Source organism: Podarcis melisellensis, assembly GCF_964234715.1.
Source record: "Podarcis melisellensis genome assembly, chromosome: 9".
Classification (NCBI taxonomy): Eukaryota; Metazoa; Chordata; class Lepidosauria; order Squamata; family Lacertidae; genus Podarcis; species Podarcis melisellensis.
Window position 1 is genome coordinate 37360598 of NC_138541.1, and position 21643 is coordinate 37382240.

Consider the following 21643-nt stretch of genomic DNA (forward strand, 5'->3'; position numbering starts at 1 on the left):
ATGTCCTTCCATCTCATAGACAGCCATGAAAGGTTATAGCGGCCTCACTCTGTTTATCTCTTTCTACTAAAATCATGTTAATAACACCATTCTTTTTCCTGAACACTTTTCCCTGGTTCCTGAAAATGTTCACATCTAGGGACTGCAAGTTTCAGTGGAAGGAAGGGCTGTTTATAACTTCATTTTCTTACCTTTCCCCTCCCTCAATCCTGATTGTTTTCTACAGGGATCCAGTATCTTCTTCCCTGCAGAAGGAAAAACATTGTGTGTGGCAGGGAGGGGGAAAGGCTTTGAGTGGGGGCAAATGTCGGTAGGGAAAGTGTTAAATAGCCTCTTCCTCTGTTATCCCTCTGCTGAAACTCATGGCCAGTGAAACTCAGAGGCTGCTATTGTTTAGCCCAATAAAACACTGTGCAAAAGACATGTGCAACTGCTTATAATCTGTTTTTATTAAATACATAAGGAAATCCCACCCCACCCCATTTCTCCCTAAAAAAAATAGTCTGCCATTCTGCCTTCTCAAAACATTATAAAAGCAAACTTTCAATTGCAACAGGCTTCCTCCCCCTTATATTTTGGTGACGTCCAATTCCAGAATGTTAATTTTTGTGTAGCTGAAGAAGAGAATGTAGAGCAGAGAGAAGACTTAGTCACGTAAGCTCCAAATAAATGAATGGAGGATTAAAAGGGAAAGCCTCTCCTTAAGTCTAGTAGCAAATGTTACAATAAATCATGTCAGCTGACTTTAGTAGAACTTTATGGTTATCTCATTTTCAGTGGTCTTAGAAACCTCTTAGCTATTATTGTTTTTGATAGCCCTTCTTTCAAATATTTGTGCTAGGATGTAAATCCCAAAAGGCCAAGTGCTTTAGGGAACATGTGAAAGAGCACGTTTCCTGTAGAAGACTAGTTCCATGTGTAGTCGTACGGCAAACAAAAGAATGCCTGTGTCACTTACATCAAAGTACAAAACTTGATGGAAGATCCGTGTAAGCTTAATTGCCATAATTAATCATTTGCAGACATCTTAGTTTAGCTTTTACAGCTTTAAAATGCCCAAAGTGTCACTCCTTTAAAATTCTAAATTGGTTGGATGCAGCCTTTGGTATTCTTTCAAGCATTGCTTTCCCCCCCTGGAGCACAGCAATTTAGCATTAGTGGGAGAAGATAGATTTGTTGTATCTACATGAGGTGTACTGTTTTGATATAACCAAGGAAAATTCCTTCTTCCTATGAATTTTCATACTTTGTATGATGACGAAGGTCCCAGGTCCAATTCCCTGCTGGCTTCTCCTGTTTAGAGGGCTAGGAAAGTAAATGTAAGCAGTTGTGGTTTGGAAAGACCAATTGCCTGATTAATTGTAAAGCATTTTCATATGTTCATATGAAGTCATGTGGGAAAGGATCCAAGAGCATAAAAACATGGAGGGTAGGGCTATTGATGGCTACTGGACAAAATGTCTGTGTTCTACTTCCATTGTTGGATGCAGTAAGCCTCTGAATACCAGTTTCTGTGAAGAGATTGCTGTTGCCCTCAGGTCCTGCTTGCTGGCTTCTCACAGGCATCTGGTTGGCCACTGTGATAACACGATTTTGGACTAGCCAAGCCACTGGCCCGATTCAGCATGCTTTTATTTTATTCACTGGAAGACAGGAAGAAGCCGCCTTATATCCAGTTAGGCCACTGGTCCATCTAGCTCAGTATTGTCCACTTTGACAGGCAACAGCTCTCTAGAGTCCCTGACTTCTTCTCAGCTTGCAAGCTTACATTGAATATCGCATGTACTAGGCACTTGCCAACAAAGGTCCGTATAGTTAAAGCTATGGTTTTCCCAGTAGTGATGTATGGAACCAAAAAGAAGGCTGATCGCCGAGAATGAATGCTTCTGAATTATGGTGTTGGAGGAGACTCTTGAGAGTCCCATGGACTGCAAGAAGATCAAACCTATTCATTCTTAAGGAAATCAGCCCTGAGTGCTCACTGGAAGGACAGATTGTGAAGCTGAGGCTTCAATACTTTGGCCACCTCATGAGAAGAGAAGACTCCCTGGAAAAGACCCTGATGTTGGGAAAGATTGGGGGCACAAGGAGAAGAGGACGACAGAGGACGAGATGGTTGGATAGTGTTCTCGAAGCTACCAGCCTGAGTTTGACCAAACTGCAGGAGGCAGCAGAAGTCAGGAGTGCCTGGCGTGCTCTGGTCCATGGGGTCACGAAGAGTCGGACATGACTAAACGACTAAACAACAACAACAAAAGGCACTTGTAGATGATTGCATGGGCAGATGTTTTATACATGGTTGCTGTATTATCGGTGGCTGTGTGAAGAGGCCTTGAAACATGCAAAAGAGCCAGAAGGTTTGAAGTTTTTTTTGTTGCATGGAGAAATAGTGACCAAGCCAACAAACTCAGACCAGTTCCTAGAGCCCTCTCAAGAGTAATAAAAAGATCTGGTGTAGTTACACCTTTAGGAATCCACGAAAGCACAGTAACCACTTTCCTGCTTTGTAGTGCAGAAATACATTTACCATAATCCTGGCCCTGCAGGGTGCTTATCACCTCCAACTTCTTCAAGCACCTTATGACAGCGTTCCATGCGACAAGGAGGAGGACAATTGTAAGGAATGAGTTGTCTGGACAATAGAGGTCAAAACTGAGGCAATTCCCTCCTCTCTCAGGCTAAATTTGACCTGACAATCTTTCAGTGTTATTCTTTCTAATTTGCTATTTTTATTGTTTTGATTCCATCTAAATAGCTGAAAGAAGCAAACAGATAAGAATCCATTTTGGTCTAAACTTTGCCCTACTTTAACGTGAAATATCTCAAGGGAAGCATTTCCTTCAGTTCCATGGCTGCCAACAGTTAGCTAACTAGCACTTTCTCACAGCATTGCCATTGATTCAGTGGCATCATCTGTGAAAGATCTTTGAAATGAGAAAGTTTTACATTCAGGCCCCAGGCTAAAGGGCCTGAAGTAAATTGCTCTCCTGTGCAACTCCCTCCTTCCTTCACCCCCCCCCCCGTCCCTCTTTTTCTTTCCTCCCCTCTCCATATCGCCAAAGCCTGCAATTATAAAATGGCTAAAAATATTGCTTCATTAAGAATATATTAATTTGTGGTAAAAGCTTTAATCTTCCTCTTCCAAAGCTAGCTCTGCCGTTGAAATATGCATAAACAGAACGGCAGACTTCTGACTCCTTTGAACAGTAGCGAGGAACCACATGTAATCCTCAGCTATTAACATCATCATATTCCAGTGTGGGAACAAGGAAAATGACATCTGCTAAGAATTAACAACCGATGGGAAAATATTGTGAGAAAACAAGGATTCCCCTTTATACACATACCTTCCAGTGACCAATAATCAAGGGATAGGATCATGTTTGTGCATGTGTGTTATCTCTAGAAATGGCAAATAAATGTTTATTGTTATTAGCAAAATTGTGAAGTGTTTTGTAAAAGATACTCACCCAAAATCTCCAGCAGCCTTTAACTTTAATTGGGAAATGTACTGGGATGTCCCAGCCACCCGCTGCTTCTTGTCACATAGTAAACATACCATGTAAAGGGTTACATTCTGGCCAGGGGGGTTAAAGAAACCATACATTGAAAGTCACTGGAAACAGCAATCTGGGCTCCACATTTTCCAGACTAGTGCATGCTTAAGTGGCCTCTTTCTGCCTGGTACATGAGCAAGACAGTTAATCTTGCTACTGATAGCAGAGCACGATTACACTTACAAGACATTCTTAACCTGGACCTTTTGGAATCAAAGCCATTCGCAAAAGCCTTAAAAGGTAACAAAGCAGAGTTTTCACTGGGACAAGCTATTTAGCAAGACTTCTATTGCCCTTTGATTTTAGCACAAATGTTAGTAACCATGTCACGGATCCCTGGGATTCGAAAGTTGAGATTTGGGTCAGTTTTGCCTAGTTGCTTTCTTTCTGCACATGCTTTCACGTCTACAAAGGGTCCCAAGTCCCAAGCCAAAACAGATTGGAAGGTGCCTTGACCTGAGTAAACAGGGCTGCCTCTAGTCTTAGGCAGACAACGTCAGGGGAGATGTTAGAGATGTTAGGGAGCAAAAGTAGCTTTCTTAAGCCCCCCTCTAGCTATTCTTTTCTGGGGCCACATGGCCTATTCTAGAGGACCTAATCTTGTCTGCTGCCTCAGGTATGGTAAAAGACACTATCTTGTCACAACTGGCAGTTCTATTTGTGTGTACCCACATGTGAGCGTGAACAGGGCAGTCTAACGGTAATGAAACGGAATGTTCTCCTTCTGCTTGATTTCTGAATGTTGGCCTTGGTGGGTGTCAATGCAAGAAAGCATTGCATTGAACAATAAGTTATTCCATTTTGGTTCTCTCCTCTGCAGTTTTATGCCAAAGCAAAGGACTGGTGGCTCTTTGGTTTCTACTTTTGCATGCCGCTTGCGTGCACCGCCTTCTTCTACACCCTCATGACCTGTGAAATGCTGAACAGGAGGAAGAGCAATTTGAGAATAGCTCTCAGTGAACATCTGAAGCAGGTAAGGAAGGGAGGGAAATGCCTAGGAAACATTTTCTGACGTGTATTTTCCGTGCGTTATCTTTCCGAACTTTTTAGAGCGAGCTGTAATCAAAGGCATTCCCAAAATAGAAGCTATGGCGAAAGATGAGTTTTGACCCAAAGGTATTCAGGCAAGCTCAGAACATAAGGGTAATCTCAAGTGCAAGCAGCTGATGCAGACGCAATGCTTCAGAGGCCAGGCAGGGTTCCTTGCTTTTTTAGAACAAGTGTGACAGCTTTGCTCACTCACTTTCTAACCTTAAAATCCCACTCTCTGGATTCCTTGAACTCTAGTTAACAATGTGCCAAAGATACATTCCTACATTTTTGCTTCTCAACATATTATCATTTCTACTTTAGCCAAGTCTGAGTAACAATACATTTCTAGCAGTGATAGGGTATGATTAATGTAGTTATGAACGTTTTGCAAATCCTGTTTGGAACTTTTTTTAATGTTCACCTGGCTCCTGAGATGGATGTACATCAGAAATCCACTCATGACCATTCTGCAGCTGTACGTGATAAGAAGAGTTGGTGAGAAGGCTGCAGCAGCTGGCCATTAGAATGAGAGTGTTTCCAAACAGTTTATTGTGGACTCAGGTTTGGTCAAGAGTGCAAGTTTTGTGCAGAGTCCACACAATTCCATCCTCAACAAAATGCAGCCCCATACTGTTTTCCCACTTAAACTGGATGCATCATTTCTGCAGAAAATCCAATAAATCGCTGCTGCCAACACTATCAGAGAAATGGTAAATCCCGAATATTTTTTTTTTTGGGGGGGGGGACATAATATGGGATGCAGGAAAAACATGAGATCTCATTTTACTTTTATTGTTTATCATTACCTTTATATCCCACCTTTACACAAAGGAGCTCAAAGATGTGTTTTATCACAATAACCCTGCAAGGCAGGTTAAGTTGAAAGACAGTCGCTGGCCCAATGTTGCTCAGGGAGTTTCATGACTTGAATGGGGATATGAACTTGGCTACTAAGCCCAGCTTGGATGAGGATGACACCATGTGGATGCTGTGAAAATCCTACATGCATGAGCTGCACCAAGTCCACAGTAATCTGTGGTGTGGAAGCATCCTGGGTGAACGCTCCTCATGCAGACGGCTGTTTCCCCTGAGTAATCATTGCAATATCATCAGCCACTAGCTGCATACCTTCATAGCCATAAGCTTTTCTTACATTTGGACAGCTTCCATTTTATTCCCAGTAGCTTTGCACTTTGCTTGGCCCACATCTGCGAATTCATACATGACCTTTCATCCTCCAGAGACGAGAAGTCGCAAAGACGGTTTTCTGCTTAGTTGTCATCTTTGCCCTTTGCTGGTTTCCTCTCCATTTGAGCCGGATCTTGAAGCAAATGTTGTATTCCGAAAAAGACCCTAAAAGATGTGAATTGCTCAGGTATGGTTTTAAATTTGGGTTGTATATAATGTGCCGAGGGGGCAGGTGAACAGAGTAGCCAGAGAAGCCAATTGGCATCAGCGCCTGTGGAATTAGGAATTTGAAAGCTACTTGTGCGTCAAGGTCCCCCAGGCCACCCCAATAACTCACACTTCACACATCAATTTTTGTTTAAGGTTTTTGGCATGAATTTGGCCACAACTTTATTTAAATACACACACGTGAGTGGTTGCTTAGGCATTGGCTACGACTATCTGTCCTTGCCCCAGGGACATAACTGACTTCTGGATTCCAGCGGAAGCCAGTCAGGGAGAACCATATTGGGGAGAAATGAAGCTGGACATCAGTCCCTCATCTCTCACCCACATGCCCCCTGGGGCTTGCATGGCCCAAGTCCAATGCCAGGGACTAGGACGAAAGGGATGGCAAGCCCCTGGATTCCTTTAACGGAATTCCCTTTCAGCACCACCATTGGAGGGGTAGGCACTTATCCCTTCACCAACCAATTTTAACCAATGCCTAACTGCCAACCTTACAAGTTGTGACGATTTGCTACGCAGTAGGCAAAAACCAAATGGCAACAGCCAATCAGCCAAATGGACAAAATTCCTACCAGGCCCCTGCTCCAAGGCAGACGACCCCATGACAGGCATAGCAAGGTCAGAGGACAACGAACCCCCCCCCTTTTCAGGGAGGGTGGGCGGGTGATCCGGTGCACGCAACCCAAGAGAAGGCCGCAGGCTGCGAGCCCTGTATTTAAGACCTCTGACCCCTCCCACACTTTAGCAACACAACATTCTCCCCAGCAACACTCCTTGCCCAATCACGGCATGTGGCCAATTTGCCCAACAACAGTGGGGTGGCCTTTTTGGCCCCCACCGCAACACATGCTCTCTATTATGGAGAACACGCTTTGTTTTACATTTTATGCAAGATGGTTGGTGGGGCATTATTGGTTCAGCTCCATATTGCTTTGCTCACGTGTCTCTACTTCTTTATTGCTTCTAGTCAAACAATTGAATCGATTCCTCCCTGATTAGCTATGTCAGCAGGATTTAGTGCAGACTGTAAAAAAGCAGACATCTCTTTTCCACAGATCATTATTCAGGTCACACAGAAGCATTTCTTATTATTCCTAGTATTATTTATAGAGCCATCAGTGTACATCGCGCTTTGTAATGTGGCACATTTGGATGTCGAAACGCCGCTGTGTGTAGCTGAACCTGAAGCTCATCATATCCAGGAAAAAATGTGGAAAGTGCTCCATCTATGAAGTGCTTGAAGACACGCACAATATTGTGGCTCTAGACACACATTTCGTGAAAGGAAACATAAAAGCACATAAAAGCCTTCAACTACTTGCAGTCAGACACTGAAAAATAGAGGCACACCCAAGGGATCACTGCCTTCCTTTGCAGTCGCCAAGATGCTTGCATGAACCTGTCCTGTTCAAATAGTTTATTTTAAAATACCCTCTTTTTATCTTATAATAATGGGAATTAAGAGGCTAGGTCAAGTTTTCACATCCCAGAGCATACTTTATCTGGCCCTGTTTTATTTCTTAATTATTTCACCTATTTATATACAACTCGATATTCAGGATTTCTAAGTGGTGTACAGATTTATATTTTAAAAACCCAACCCCAAACTCTGAGCTCTTGCTGTTGCCGATGCTCTCCATCTTTCTCTTCTAACCCCTTACTGTGGTTAGCACAGGGTGATTTATCTAATGAGGGTTGTAGCCAATGGTTATGCACACAAAAGGCAACTTGCACAAGCTTTCCCTTCTCTTCTCCTCTTGTAGTCCTGAAAAGCCTCTCCAAGGTGTTGGGTTACCTGCTGAAGACTGTTTTGCATGGCGCTGTGGACCGGGGGCATGCCTGAATGGGCTCCACTAGAGCATGATCCCTCTACTTGGTTTTGTACAACAAGACCCGCTTGTTTGTTTGTTTGTTTGTTTGTTTATCTATCTATCTGACTTACATGTCACCTGCTACGAAAACATCTCTGAGTGACTTTTAAAAGATCATAACATAACATAACGACATTCATTACACACTGCATTTCACCAATACACAGCAACCTTTACAGTGGTACCTCAGGTTAAGTACTTAATTCGTTCCGGAGGTCCATTCTTAACCTGAAACTGTTCTTAACCTGAAGCACCACTTTAGCTAATTGGGCCTCCTGCTGCCGCCATGCCGACGGAGCACGATTTCTGTTCTCAACCTGAAGCAAAGTTCTTAACCCAAGGTACTATTTCTGGGTTAGTGGAGTCTGTAACCTGAAGTGTATGTAACTTGAGGTACCACTGTATTATAGTCCACCAAATGCCTGGTAGAAGAAATATGCTTTTACCTAGCGCTGGCACTTCTTAATACTAATTTATGCATGTGTCAAACAGGACACATATTCTTTATGATCATATTTTTTGCTAGGTAGGTACCCAAGAAGGGATTTCACAAAGCTATATGTAATATGCTCCCAGAATGAAAAAGGTTGTAATGTTTTGCTTTCTTTTTTAACCCTAGCTTTTTGTTGACACTCGATTATATCGGCATGAATTTAGCGACCATAAATTCCTGCATAAACCCTATAGCACTCTATTTTGTCAGCAAGAAGTTCAAAAACTGTTTCCAGGTAAGGATTGTGATGTATTATAAAGAAGGAAATTAAGCTGTCAAAATATGCATCTAAGGGAGAAAATGTGAAAGAGTAGCATTATTTCTTCCCACCCACTGATTGGTCACATAACCAATGGGAGACCCATGAGAATCTTTTAGTCATAACGCATGAAACGATCCACTCATGCAACATTCAGCAACATTTGCCTGAAATTGTTATTGTTTGCCTATATGTTATTCCTGAAAGGCAGGCAGAATTTAGAATACTGTGCCTCGTTTTTAGGCATTTGGATTGGGGAGGGGAGTGTATTGAGGGATTTATTCCACAGGGCAATAGAATTTTGTGGTTTTATGAATTCTGTGGTCACTTCATAGATTATTACTTCTGGTGCAGAAATTTATGGTAAAAAAAGTTGTAGCATGGCTCTCAGTTGGCTCTTCAGTAAATGAGCAGGAGTTAAGAACTTGAGCTTTTTGATTCCACACTACAGATTTTGACCTCAGCTTTACACTGGAGGGTTGTAAATTCACCCACATCCTTTCCTTTGTAAGATACAGCTTCCCATAGAGAAAATCCACTCCCGAGCTTTTCATAAAGAGCTAAAGTGAAGGAGACCCCAGGAATGTTGCACTATCATGTCCAGACTGTGCCCAGTGTAATCAATTCAGTCTTTGCCTATTTCTTCTGCAATTTAGTCTGCTTGACTTGTCCGCCAGATTCCTTCTGCTGTCAGATTTCATAACAAAGAGGATAATCCTCTTTTCACCAACCACTTACTTCTGTTCAAATAAGCCAGCCTCCTCAGTCTTGAGGAACCTGTTTCATTTGGTGGGAGAGAGAATTAGCTGAAATGCTCATCACATTTGTGCATGTTGTTTGTGAAAGTATCCCTTGTGCTTTGATTGGTAGTTAACTGTTCTCAAGGGCCATATTTTCAAATCTTCCCACTACAACAAAGCCATAGCTGTCAACTTTTCCCTTTTTTAAAGGGAAATTCTCTTATTCCAAATAGGATTCCTCGCAAGAAAAGGGAAAAGTTGACAGATATGAACAAAGCTCTCCAGGATGAACAGCAACAGGGATTGATATAGGAGTATAGGAAGGATGAGTAAATAACAGCATGCATGTTTTATATTGCAATCTATATGAATATGGTGAAACAGATAAGATACAAAGTTAGGTGCACTAAAGTTCACTGAAACCAGCGAGCTTAAATGTGGCCCAATCTCTATTCAGCTTATGGCATTAATTCTTTGGTATGCTTATTTGGAGATCTTTTAATAGCAAACCAATAAATATTGGTCCAGCTGGTATGCAGGAATGTCTTGAACAGCTTACTTAGGAAAAGCTAATATTGAATTCAATACTTTGACCAAATTGGGACTGTAGAATGCAGGCCCTGATGTACTTACAGAGTGACTCAATTCAAACATTGCACCAAACCATGACTAAGGAAGCTTACTTATGATATGATGCGATGTTTGTATTGACATACCATGGTCTATGGTTGACTAGCAAACCAGAAACAGACACCATATTCTGAAGTAGTTTTGCAAACCATGGTTTGTGCTAACTGTGATTTGGTGTAATGTCTAAATGGGCAAATGGCGATTGCAGCTGCTGCTTTGCCTCCAGAGAATGCAGTGTCATTAAGACAAGGGTCACCTTCTGACATTGACCTCTAAGAAGATATAAAATGGAAGTACTAAATTAGACTTTTCTAACCTGTTGTTTTTGACTACAACACCCTGATCATAATCCTTGACTTCTGGTCCTGTTGGCTTGGGCTGGTGGAGCTTTTGTCTAAAACATCTACAGAGCATGAGGTTGGGGAAGGTTGCTCTAAACCATGGTTTGCATGCTGTATATTTAGAAGTTGAAGCCATGGTTTGGGTTCCAAACTATGGTTGGTGCAAACCATGGTTTAGCATGTTGTCTGAAATATGCCTATATTTAGTATCATAAGAAAAAACAATCCAGTATTTTAGAAATCTAATTCTGCCCCTGCCCTGGAAGCTTCTGCTCTCCACTGAAGACAGGGGATGATCCTTCATAAAGGAATGGAATATTAACATGGTTTGGAATCTTTCTCTTGCCAGTCATGCTTTGGCTGTAAGTGCTACCAGACAGGGAGTCAAGTATCATCTGTTCCTATGAACGGAACAAGTATTCAGTGGAAAAACAACGAACTGAACAATCATTACACAGAACGGAGCATCCACAAAGACAGCTTAAACTGACGTATTGGTGGAGACTGCACTTTGCGATGGGTGAAAGCAAAAACGGTGTACTGCAGCTTTATAAACAGAAAAACAATCTGGGACTCAATAAGCACATTTCATTTGAAGGCTCAGTGCCCTAGCACTTAAGTCCAAAGATGACCAAAGCATCCACAAGTGAAGCTCTGTACAGATTTCTAAATGGTAGCAAGAAAGCTTTGCCCTCCCCCTTACAAAGAAATATTTTGGTGAAAACAAGAGGAATCTGCACAGCGTCCTGCAAACTATCTGCAGACTCCAGGTGGACATTCTCAGTAAGTGCATTGCGCATGCTGCCGTTTTGAAGAATTTCGTAAGTCACTGTGAGTCATGATGGAATTGTTTTGAAAGACTGACAAAATGTAGGACCTATAGATGCCCTGTGTTCCCATTCTCTTGACATGAGATAGTTTAGTAAGTGTATTCCACATTTTAAAGCATGTTCAGCCAGAAGCCTTTTTAATAGCAGGGGCCAATGAGGCAGGGCAGGTGGGCTTCCGTTGTCCTCCTGGCTTTCCAACACAGCAGGTCACTGATGTTACCAAGAGGGAGGAATGAGGCAAAAAGAGCTTGGTGCATTACAATGCCTGGCAATGGGGGCATCAGATTGGCCCCACTGCCACACACAACACTGCAGCAATCTCCCCATGCCTTTCGCGTTCCCTCTCAGTAAGCCAGAAGAAACGACGCATTGACGGGATAATTGTCTTTTGTGTTCATTGTTAGATGCTTAGGACACAAACTCAGGGCCAAAAGGTACTGAAATAAAAGAGATATGCAGACTCCTTATGAACCAGGTATATTTGTATATATCATTCAGCAAAAATGTGAAATCACATTTGAAGACCCATTTGCTAGCTATGTTTTCATTTTTCTTATTTGACGATGAGCCTTATACTCTAATCATTCCCAAACTTGGGTCTCCAGCTGCTGTTGGACCCAGTGGTCAGGGATGAGGGAATTGTAGTTGAAAAACAGCTGAAGACCCAGGTTTGGTAAGCCCTGCTCTAATCTGATAGAATCTGTTATGGGGGCAAATCAAAATGGGAATGCCACAGTACTTCTAATTTCTATCATGAAACAAGTGGAAGCGAGAGACTTTTGCTGAACGATTGCAAATCACCTCAATCTGCTTTCTGTCCACCCCACCTAAAGAGTTCCAGAAGATTGTCTTCTGAGGCTGTGCTCTCTAGACTCTCATTAAATCAAATGTGCTTTGCTAGTGCCAGAGAAGGGGCTTTTCTTGCGGCAGGACCAATATGTGCTTTTAAGGTTGCAATCCTATGCACATTTGTGTTAAGAGTAAGTCTCTGTGGGACACCTCTGAGTAGGTATGCATAGGACTGTGTAGTAAACATTTGAAAACATTTTAATTCTGCGAATAGCATTATGAAAACATTTATTCAGGAGTTATTAACGTGTGTATGCTGCCCTGCTTACTTGTTTGAAACTGCTTTTTATCTTAATCTTTTTTCTGCTTTCATGGTTGTATTTTTAAGTTGCCTTGTAATTTTTTTTTAAGACAGGAAATTAAAGTTTAAATAACCATATACACATGCACTTTCCCTACACTGTTTTTCCTATTTAAATTAACTGCTTAAGGCTGCTCAGGCTGCTCTGGGGTTCCTGTACATTTCCCCCCATGGGTCAAAGAGCAGCATTGGAGGGTCTATTTAGATAGGGAAAACAGCTCAGGCAGGAAAGTTAAACCTCCCTTCTCCAAGACTGTGCTCCTATTCTAGTTTGGTGCTGCCTATGCCTGCTCTGAACTTAAAAATCTGGAGGCCCTGATAGCCCCCCCCCCCAATTTCATTTAGTTGAACCCTAATCCACCAGTTCAGCCCAGCTGAACATGAATTCATTGTAACATGAATGGGGAACATGCATCCAAGCATGCCTTGGCAAAATATTGTTTTTGTGGCCAAATCCCTCATGGTGGAAAACCAGGGTGAGTGATGGTGGGGTTGATTTAGACTAGATTGAAATTTGCACAAGGCTTCTTAATAAAAATAAAACAAGAAAAAATCCCTAACAAATACAAGGAACTCCTGAAAGTAAGTCCATTGTAAAAGCATTTTCTATATCCTTCTTTGCTCCTGTTGTTTGTGCATCAAAATCCCCTTTTGAGTACAACAGTGATAGAAAAAAAAATGCTATCTCCACATTGCTTTAGACCATGCAGCATTTCAGTTTTGCTACAAACCATTCTGCTCCCCTCAGTTTTGCAGTACATATCCAGCTCACAATGGCTCCAGATCTTATTGTCTGATATGTGAGTCCTATTAGCTTTAGTGGAATATACAAATAAGTAATGAAGGTTGCAACCAATATGTTCAGAATTGCACAGGGAAATCCTGAAATCAGTCCCAACTGTTATTACCTCTTCTGTACATGAGTTGGGGGGGGGGTTGGTCACTTCAGGCATAGTCCATTGTTCAGAATTCATTTGCAACAATTATAAATCAGCCAGACCACTGCTGTTGGCAATGTAGCATTTTAAAGGTGTTAAATTTTGATATCTTATCAGTTTCCCACTTTGAATCGATGTATGTTGCCCTGAGCATCTCCTGAAGGAACCGGCAACTCACAAATACAATAACAACAAAAAAAGTCATATTTGAATCCGTGTAACTGCATAATAACATCCTCATCATTGTCATAACCTCTACCATGTGGCAGGGGTTCTTTTTGGCTGCTATTGCCATACAGGTAGCATTTTATTAGCCATCAAAATGTATTACATCTAGCAGTGTAGTATACAATATGCATGCTACAGGAAAACTGCCAGGAGATTCATAGCACCTGTGATGCCTAGCTGAGGAAAATAGCCACGTGAATCTGAACATTCAGCTGTATTTCAAGTGGAAGACACAATTCTGTGCATAATTTACTAAGTCAGATGCAAATCAATGGCTGGCCTAACTTTGTGTTGGGTTTAGGCCAAGGTGCCTACAGTTAAATCTGCTAAACAATTCCAAAAAGCTTTACAGATAGAGTGTAATATTGTAATATGTATGTATGTATATATATATATATTTAACTACCCTGTGTAAATGTCTATGTGTTTTTATGAGTGCTTATTTTCATTGCTTCTGTCTGTTTGTATACATATGTATATGTTCATGATTTCAAGCAAAATAGTAATGTGTAATTTTTAATAGGAACAAAAGTTTTTAAAAATTGTATTCTAAACAGCCTACGCATAACACTGTAGGAATATAAATATCCTTATATAGTGACATAAATAACTTTTTCTGGTTCCGAGACAGTGGAGTCAACTTCAGTGTCAATATGACAGGACGTGCAATGTGCTAACAATTTGATTTCTCTAGAGAGCCATTTATACTCCTGATTTTACCACTTCACATTGCAGTGGTTTACTAGAGCCATGAGTAGAGTGAAATATTTGATTTTTCATTCCCCCCTCCTCCTTTCCTCAGCCCTTTGAAAGCCTGCATTTCCATTACCACAATTCAGGAAACCATATTTCTGTTACCACATTTCTAATTGTAATAAAAGGACTGTATATTCTTCGTGCTCCTTTCTCAGTAGCATAATTATTCTTATTATGAGCTGGCCCTGTCGCTGGGCAGAGAGAGGCGGCTGCCTCAAGTGAGGAATGCTGGAGTGCTGTTCCTCCTAGCTGTTTGCTTGAGTTAGTCTACCCTGTGAGCCCTAAGCAAAGTAGATGCCCTCAGTGGAGGATCACCAGTGTTGAAGTAGGATTCAGCTGCTAGTCCAATTGTCTTCTGTGCTTGGAATGGAGATGGGACAACAACCCGTCCTTCAGTGGAAAAGTGTCTTGGTTCTACCCTGTTAATATGCATTCCCTCTATTTCCAATATTCAAAGGTAAGTGCTTTCTAATATGTAGCCAAAATGACAGTAGCCCCACACAGGAGAGTGGTAGCAACAGGCTCAGGGAAACTTGAAGTACACAAAATATTTAATGAGCATGCTCACTGGCCATGGAATGCTACTAGATAAGAGTTACTTCCTAATCACAGTCTTGGGGCAGCAGCAGACAAAATGCAGGTTCATACAAGCACCATTGTAGTCTCCCACTAGCTCAGCCTATGCCATAATCTTCTATGCCCTGCCCTGCCCATCTTGCTGCACACATGGTACCTAGGAAGCAGGGCCACAAAAATCAAAGCTAAATGTGTCCAGTTTGCAGCCACGGCTCAGCGGAAAAACACAAGCTTGGTATAGCATACACAAATAAACCTATATGAAGCCTTGACTCTGGTATCACAGTTGAAAGACACATATCTGAGGCAACACCACAATATATCCTTATTCAGATAACTGACACAATCATGCCCCAGAATGTTTACCATATTAGTTTGGCTTGGTTGCCATTGCCTACTGGTTTTCTCCCACCTCATGGTAATACTGTTCTGCTTAATTTATCACATCAGCACCAATGAGGGATGAAGAAGAAGAGAGTTTGGATTTGATATCCCGCTTTATCACTAACCGAAGGAGTCTCAAAGCGGCCAACATTCTCCTTTCCCTTCCTCCTCCACAACAAACACTCTGTAAGGCGAGTGGGGCTGAGAGACTTCAGAGAAGTGTGACTGGCCCAAGGTCACCCAGCAGCTGCATGTGGAGGAGCGGAGACACGAACCCGGTTCACCAGATTATGAGACTACCACTCTTAACCACTACACCACACTGGCTCAGAAACAGGGAAACAGAAAAACATTGACCTTTTAGGACCATCTCCCCTCACTTTTGTTTATGATCTTAATTGTTAGTTGCAGACTCTCCCCCAATATGAGCAATGTGGAGAACCCACTAGCCCCCTACACTGTGTGTGCTTGGCCCACCAGGAAAACAACTAAGGTGAGTAATAAAGTGTGGCTGTTCCATCTACCAACCATGAGAAGACGACAGCTGAAAGAGTCAGAGCATTTACTGAACATGGTCAGTGGAAGAGAGATTTCTGCAAGCAACAAAAACAAAAATGGGGTTGCCATTCTTTATGTATACGTAAGTACAGGTTCTGAAATAGCTTTATTTATATTAATATCCATTATTTATTGTAGTTATGTCCCACTTTTCAATCAAGGATGGCTCTCAAAGTGGCTTGCAAAAAGGTGCGAACATAAAGGAATGTGTGACACAGCCATACAATCTTCTCTGGTCCCTGGCAATGGAAGTCCAGCTTCCAGGCACCATATGTTGCTAGGCTTCAACTCCCATTAGCCTCAGCGAGCATGGCCAGTGGGCAGAGAAAAGGGAATTTTAATTCAAAAACATCTAGAAGGCCACAGATCCCCATTCCTGCTTTGGAGGGAGAAGGCAGAAAGTATATGGGGCTGGCTGGTGGTAAAGATACTATCCCATGGAAGTAAACCTTACATTGATCTATTTAGGCTAAGATATCTTCAAAAATATATTTAAAACAGATGGTTTCGTACAAAAGAAGACTCCTTCTACAATGTACTTTGGGTAAGGGCCATAGCTTAGTAATCCATGGGAAAGCTCCAAGTTCGGTCCCCGGCATCTCCAGTAGGGCTGGAGGAGACTCCAAAGCAAAACCTGGGAGAGCTACTGGCAGACAGTGTGTATACAATACTGAGCTTGATGGTCCAATGGTCTGACTCAGCTTCCTTTTGTTCCTATGGTCTGACTCAGTAGTATAAGGCAGCTTCCCTTGTTCCTAACACTATTGACATAAAAACAAAGACAGTCGAAGCATTAAAATCAAATATGATGGTATTCTAGAAGTACAATTTTTTGTAAGGCCAAATAGAGTGATCTCTCCGAAAATGACACCATCTGTTAAGTGTCTACTTGCCTTGCCTCACATAATCCCACTAAGGGAACTGTACCATTGCAAACACAGATCAGCAGTTATCTCTTAATTTGCGCCTTTTCGGCCTATTAAAAAGGGCAGATATTTTTACAATTGGTGGGGCACACGTAAGACACCATAAAGAAGGGGCTTGACAAATCTTGATACAGTACACAGATGCCATGTGTACCACTGAAGAAGCCGAAAGAGGGGGTGATTTAAAAAATGTAGGTCAACTGCTTTTTCTCTAGAGAAAGATGAAAAGTGAACTGACCTCTGAAACCTCAGTCAACTGTCAGCAAGATTTCTCTCTCCCTCCATGTAGACATGATTGCTGTTGAAATCAATTGCTGCTTGATTCACACTTTCACAGCTTTATGCGTTACAGCAGTCACTGTTAGTCTCCAGTGGCTGTTCTGTACAAAAATATATCAAACTTCCACTTCCCACTGGAATTCTATGCACACTGCACAAATGTACTTGGCTATGCTGGAATTCCAAACCAACCTACTTTTTGAGGTTGCTGCTCCTTAAAGAGTTCTTTAGCATTCTTTCAGGGGGGGAAATAGTTTCAGAAAATTGCTCCATTGGTTTTCCCGCCATTATTGACTGTTTTCCAAAATTGTTTCAGAAAGTTCCTCAAACAGCTGGAAAAAGCATAACGTTTAACCAAAGTTTGGTAAATTGTTGAGAAGTGAGTCTTGAGAAGAATATATTAACTTATCCTCTTTCAAAAGAAATGAATAATGGCCTCCAGTTTCATAGATACAACATTCCCTGTCACTTATTTTACAATTTATACTCCCATGGTAGTAGACTGATACCTTTTCTTCTTATATCCTGTGTTGAGAAAGTAGTGAACTGTCCACACCCGGCTAGACATAACATCCTGCCAGCAAACATCTCACAATCACAAGCATCTGTTATGTACCTATTTCACAATCCCCCTTCTTTTATGGTTTGCTTAACTACCAGAAGCAGACTGCAGCTGCCCCTCATCTTTCCAAAGCAGGCCAAGCAGAGACATTTATTAGCTAGATAAAGAAAAACTCAACCCCCCCATGATGCATAATCCCTTCTTTTGCCTCAAATGAAAAGCAGTTCTATTAAGATATTTCTTTGTTTTAAGTCATTTTAAAAGCCCTACTTGATCTTTTTTGCCTTTATTCACAATGGTGACTGTTCTGTATAATAATAGATCAGCATGCACAATAATGCCTTAACAAAACGATGTAAAATAAGACAGAGAATACAACATGTAGCACATATATATCTAAAGTCAACATTTGACATCATTTTACTTTCTTTCCACACTTCTCATATCACACCCCGTGCCTTAAAAAGAAGGATCTAGTTTTTTACCCTCTCTCTCTTAATCACATTACTCTCCTCAGTCACGTTGCTGAGATAATGGGTACATTTGAAATAATCAGGTCTGTCTCCATTAAGCAGCTGTAGGCAGTTTCTTGACCCACAAGCAACAGGACAGCACTTGTCATTGTCCTTCCCATAGAGTGAACACATGGGTTTGCATTCATTTGTTCTTCTTGCCTAGTATCATCTACAAAAGTGTTTTTTTTTCTTTTAACTGCCTCAGTAATTTTATACTTTTTTATATTAATTCCCAATTGGCATATTGTTGTCCCATTTATGCGGCTAATAGCAATCGTTTTGGAGTTCTGTGCTTGAACTTTTGCCATCCTGAATATTTTGGTGTGGTGTCATCTGTAAACTTTGCCACCCCATTGCTCACCCCTGACTCCAGATCATTTAGGACTGTTCTTGGCTGGCTGGTTGAAGTCATCTATTATGCTAATGGAGACAAAAGTGAGTCGCACCATGCAAAGCAGGCAAGGATCAAGTTCCAAAAACTGAAACTGAAGGTCAGAAGGGCCAGGAACAAGTTGTGTAGCCGAGACAGGCAAGTAGTGTGAGTAAAGGAAGCAACAGCAAGGCAAGCTACTAAGTGTGAAGGATGGCTCTTAAGTTATTTTTTTATCTGTTTTCATGAACCAGGATTGGTTCTTTGGCTCAGCTGACTGAATGCAGCCTAGGTGGTCCCTTTGAGGAACATGGTACAACCACCAGCTTCATAGCTCATACAGTGTTCAGAGATAGCTCATAGGGTGTTCCAGACACCCTAAATAGCATTGGTTCCGTTACAGATCCTTGGAAAAACCTGTTGCTTACTTTTGTCCATTGTGAGAAATGACCATTTATTTTTCTCCATTGCTTCCTGTTCTTTAACCAGCTACTACTCCCCACTAGCAGTTGTCCTTACTGTTTACCCAGGAGATTTTGGTAGGGGACTTCATCAAAGGTTTTTGTGAAGTCCAAGAAGTTTGTTTTGTTCTGTACAGGATTGTTATCAATGCAGACAAATTCAAGACCTTTCTGCTTTAAGCATAGCCATTAAAAAGAACCCCTTTTAAGAATTTTTACCTGAATCACACTACAGAAGAAAGACAAGTTGTTGGAAAGATGGGGGAGAACAAAATGGCTAATGTGGACATGTATTTTATATTAGCTTTGCAAAGATGTGCAGATAATACCATGTAAACCTGTGCATTTGATTAACTGTAAGCATTCATTATGGAATAAAATGATGAAACAGACATTTTTGAACAGAAGCATAGGCAAACATGGAGCTATATGATGGTGAAAATAGACTTTGAGCCTTGTAAATGTAGAAACAGAACTGTGGCTGGAAGACATTCATCTTACTAAACATATCCCTAGAAGCTGCTTTTTCTGAGATTACTCACCGACTGAAAAATAGTTTTGAGCAATCAAGAAAAGAATTTTAAAAACCTTTCTCCAATAGCAGTGTTGATTAGCATACGAGGGTATTTGTGGGTGCCTGCATTGACTTATTTGCTTTTGTGCTGGAGACTAAAGACATCTATAAAAGACACTAAAACTGGGCCTCCGGAAAAATAAATGTCTTTATTATTTTTAAGTGGCCTGTTGGGCCTCCTGAGTCTTTCTGACACATCATTCTCAGACCAAATACTGACTGGAATGCTGCCAAATAGCTCTTTTCCCACAAAACTTTAATAAACTTTGAGTGAAAACTGGAATTCAGTCATGCCGTTCCCAGAAGAAATCCTGACCTTGTTTCTCACTGAGGTAGCAAGCTGTGCATGGCCTGTCCCATGTTAGGTATAGACTCCTATGACTGAACGTTGCTTCATACAAAAAGGTCCCTGTATGCAGGAAGCTGGCATGTTACAGAACAGGCAAAGGGAGAACCCTTCATCTTCCTGACATCTGGCTTTCTTTGTGAAGGAGCATTCAGTTAAATGATAGGAGTCCCAACCTGTAATATGATATGGTGCACCCCAGACACAGATTAACATCACAGTGAAAACTCTTCTGGAAGCCATTTTCTTGTGGGGACAAGAGATGGGGTAGAGGTTTTATAAAATAAAATCACAAAAATAGTTGATATAGTTTTAAAACACCTCAGTTGAAAAAATTCCAATTGAGCATCAGCATAAATAAAGAAGTATTCCAAGACACTTTAAGGTTTCCCATATCAGAAGAAAACCAAACTAGCGGCTTTCACTGATGCAGCATTTTACCATATTTTCTTTCTAATACTCAAAAAAAGTTCACTAGTTTTACATAATTGCTTTGCAAAGGTGTGAATGTAACTTCTATAGCTTCTTTATTTTAAAAGGTCATTAATCACATGAAAGACAGGATTTCCTTCAATACCTTTAGATTTTTATATGGCAAGCAAAAGACATACTTTTCTTGTATTAAAACACTAGTAATGGCACTTGTATTAAAAATTGACCACAATTAAATATATCCAAAAGGCTATAATCAGCTTTAAAGTCTCACGGGCTTTTAAGTTTCTCTACAAGAGATAATTGAAGAACATTTTTTTCCTGAACTACTTTGATGCCAATTATTACAATAATCATTTACAGGTAATAAAAGTGAAAAAGATATCATCCCCGTATATCTGGTGACTCAGGACTAGCCCAAGACATTTTGCTGTCTGAGGTGGAGCGACAAATGGCGTGCTTCCCCTCCCCTCCCTCACAAGCCAATGTCGTGTATGGTATCCAAAGCTAGTCCATTTATTTTGGCACCTGAAGTAGAACGTTTCACAAACACCTCTTCCACTCCCAAAGCAAGCCCAACTTCCTGAGCCAAACTGGCAACCCTGTCATTTTATGTATAGAAGGTTTCCAGACTGCTAGCTGAATATTGCTTCAACACCAGTGGTGGGGTACTCCATGGCAAATGAGTGCAGCAAGCTAGCTTGGGGGTCTTAGAATAGGTCACGTGTAACACACACCTCTCATCCAAAACTGGGCTGCTGCAGCTGTACCTTCCACATCACCAGAGGTGCCACCTTCTCTGGAGGACTGAGGTGGCCTGAAGCAACATCAAGATATCATGTGCATGACGTCAGTACATCTGAACATTGAGGGGGCCCCCACAGTGCCTCAGCCCCTAGGAGCTTGCGCCCTTGCACACCATCTAGCATCCACTGCCAGAGGTGGCTGCCTCACTGTCTAAAAATGGGTAGGCAAACTAAGGCCTGGGGGCCGGATCTGGCCTAATCACCTTCTAAATCCAGCCTGCGGACGGTCTGGAAATCAGTATTTTTACATGAGTAGAATGTGCCCTTTTATTTAAAATGCATCTCTGGGTTATTTGTGGGGCATAGGACTTTGTTCATTCCCCCCCCTTCAAAATACAGTCTGGCCCCCCAGAAGGTCTGAGGGATAGTGGACCAGCCCCCTGCTGAAAAAGTTTGCTGACCCCTGGTCTAACAGTAGGGCTGACCCTGGGAGTAAAAATGCAACAATAACAAGTACAGTCAAACCTCAGTTTTCGAACATCTCGACTGCCGAACGTTTCAGAAGCTGAACGCCGAAAACCCGGAAGTGAATGCTTCCGTTTTCAAATGCACCTTGGAAGTCAAATGGCTTATGAGGTGTGTTTCTCAATTTTCCCCATTGAACTTGTTGACA

General features: G+C 41.6%; 1 protein-coding gene and 1 long non-coding RNA gene across 2 annotated transcripts in view; one reads left to right on the plus strand and one right to left on the minus strand.

Annotated features, from left to right (window-relative positions):
- Positions 1-14384, plus strand: part of EDNRA (endothelin receptor type A) — a 29309-nt gene extending 14925 nt beyond the window's left edge. The window contains exons 5-8 of the mRNA XM_081926151.1: positions 4378-4530; positions 5831-5964; positions 8496-8604; positions 10689-14384. Coding sequence (XP_081782277.1) covers positions 4378-4530; positions 5831-5964; positions 8496-8604; positions 10689-10829 — 537 coding nt within the window. The 3' untranslated portion in view covers positions 10830-14384. The remainder of the gene's footprint in view (positions 1-4377; positions 4531-5830; positions 5965-8495; positions 8605-10688) is intronic.
- On the minus strand, positions 13974-15240 carry LOC309378292. The gene is made up of 2 exons (XR_014172004.1): positions 14890-15240; positions 13974-14843 (listed from the first exon to the last, which is right to left on the minus strand). It is a non-coding gene; the product is annotated as an uncharacterized lncRNA (long non-coding RNA).
- Between the last annotated feature and the right edge of the window lie 6403 nt (positions 15241-21643).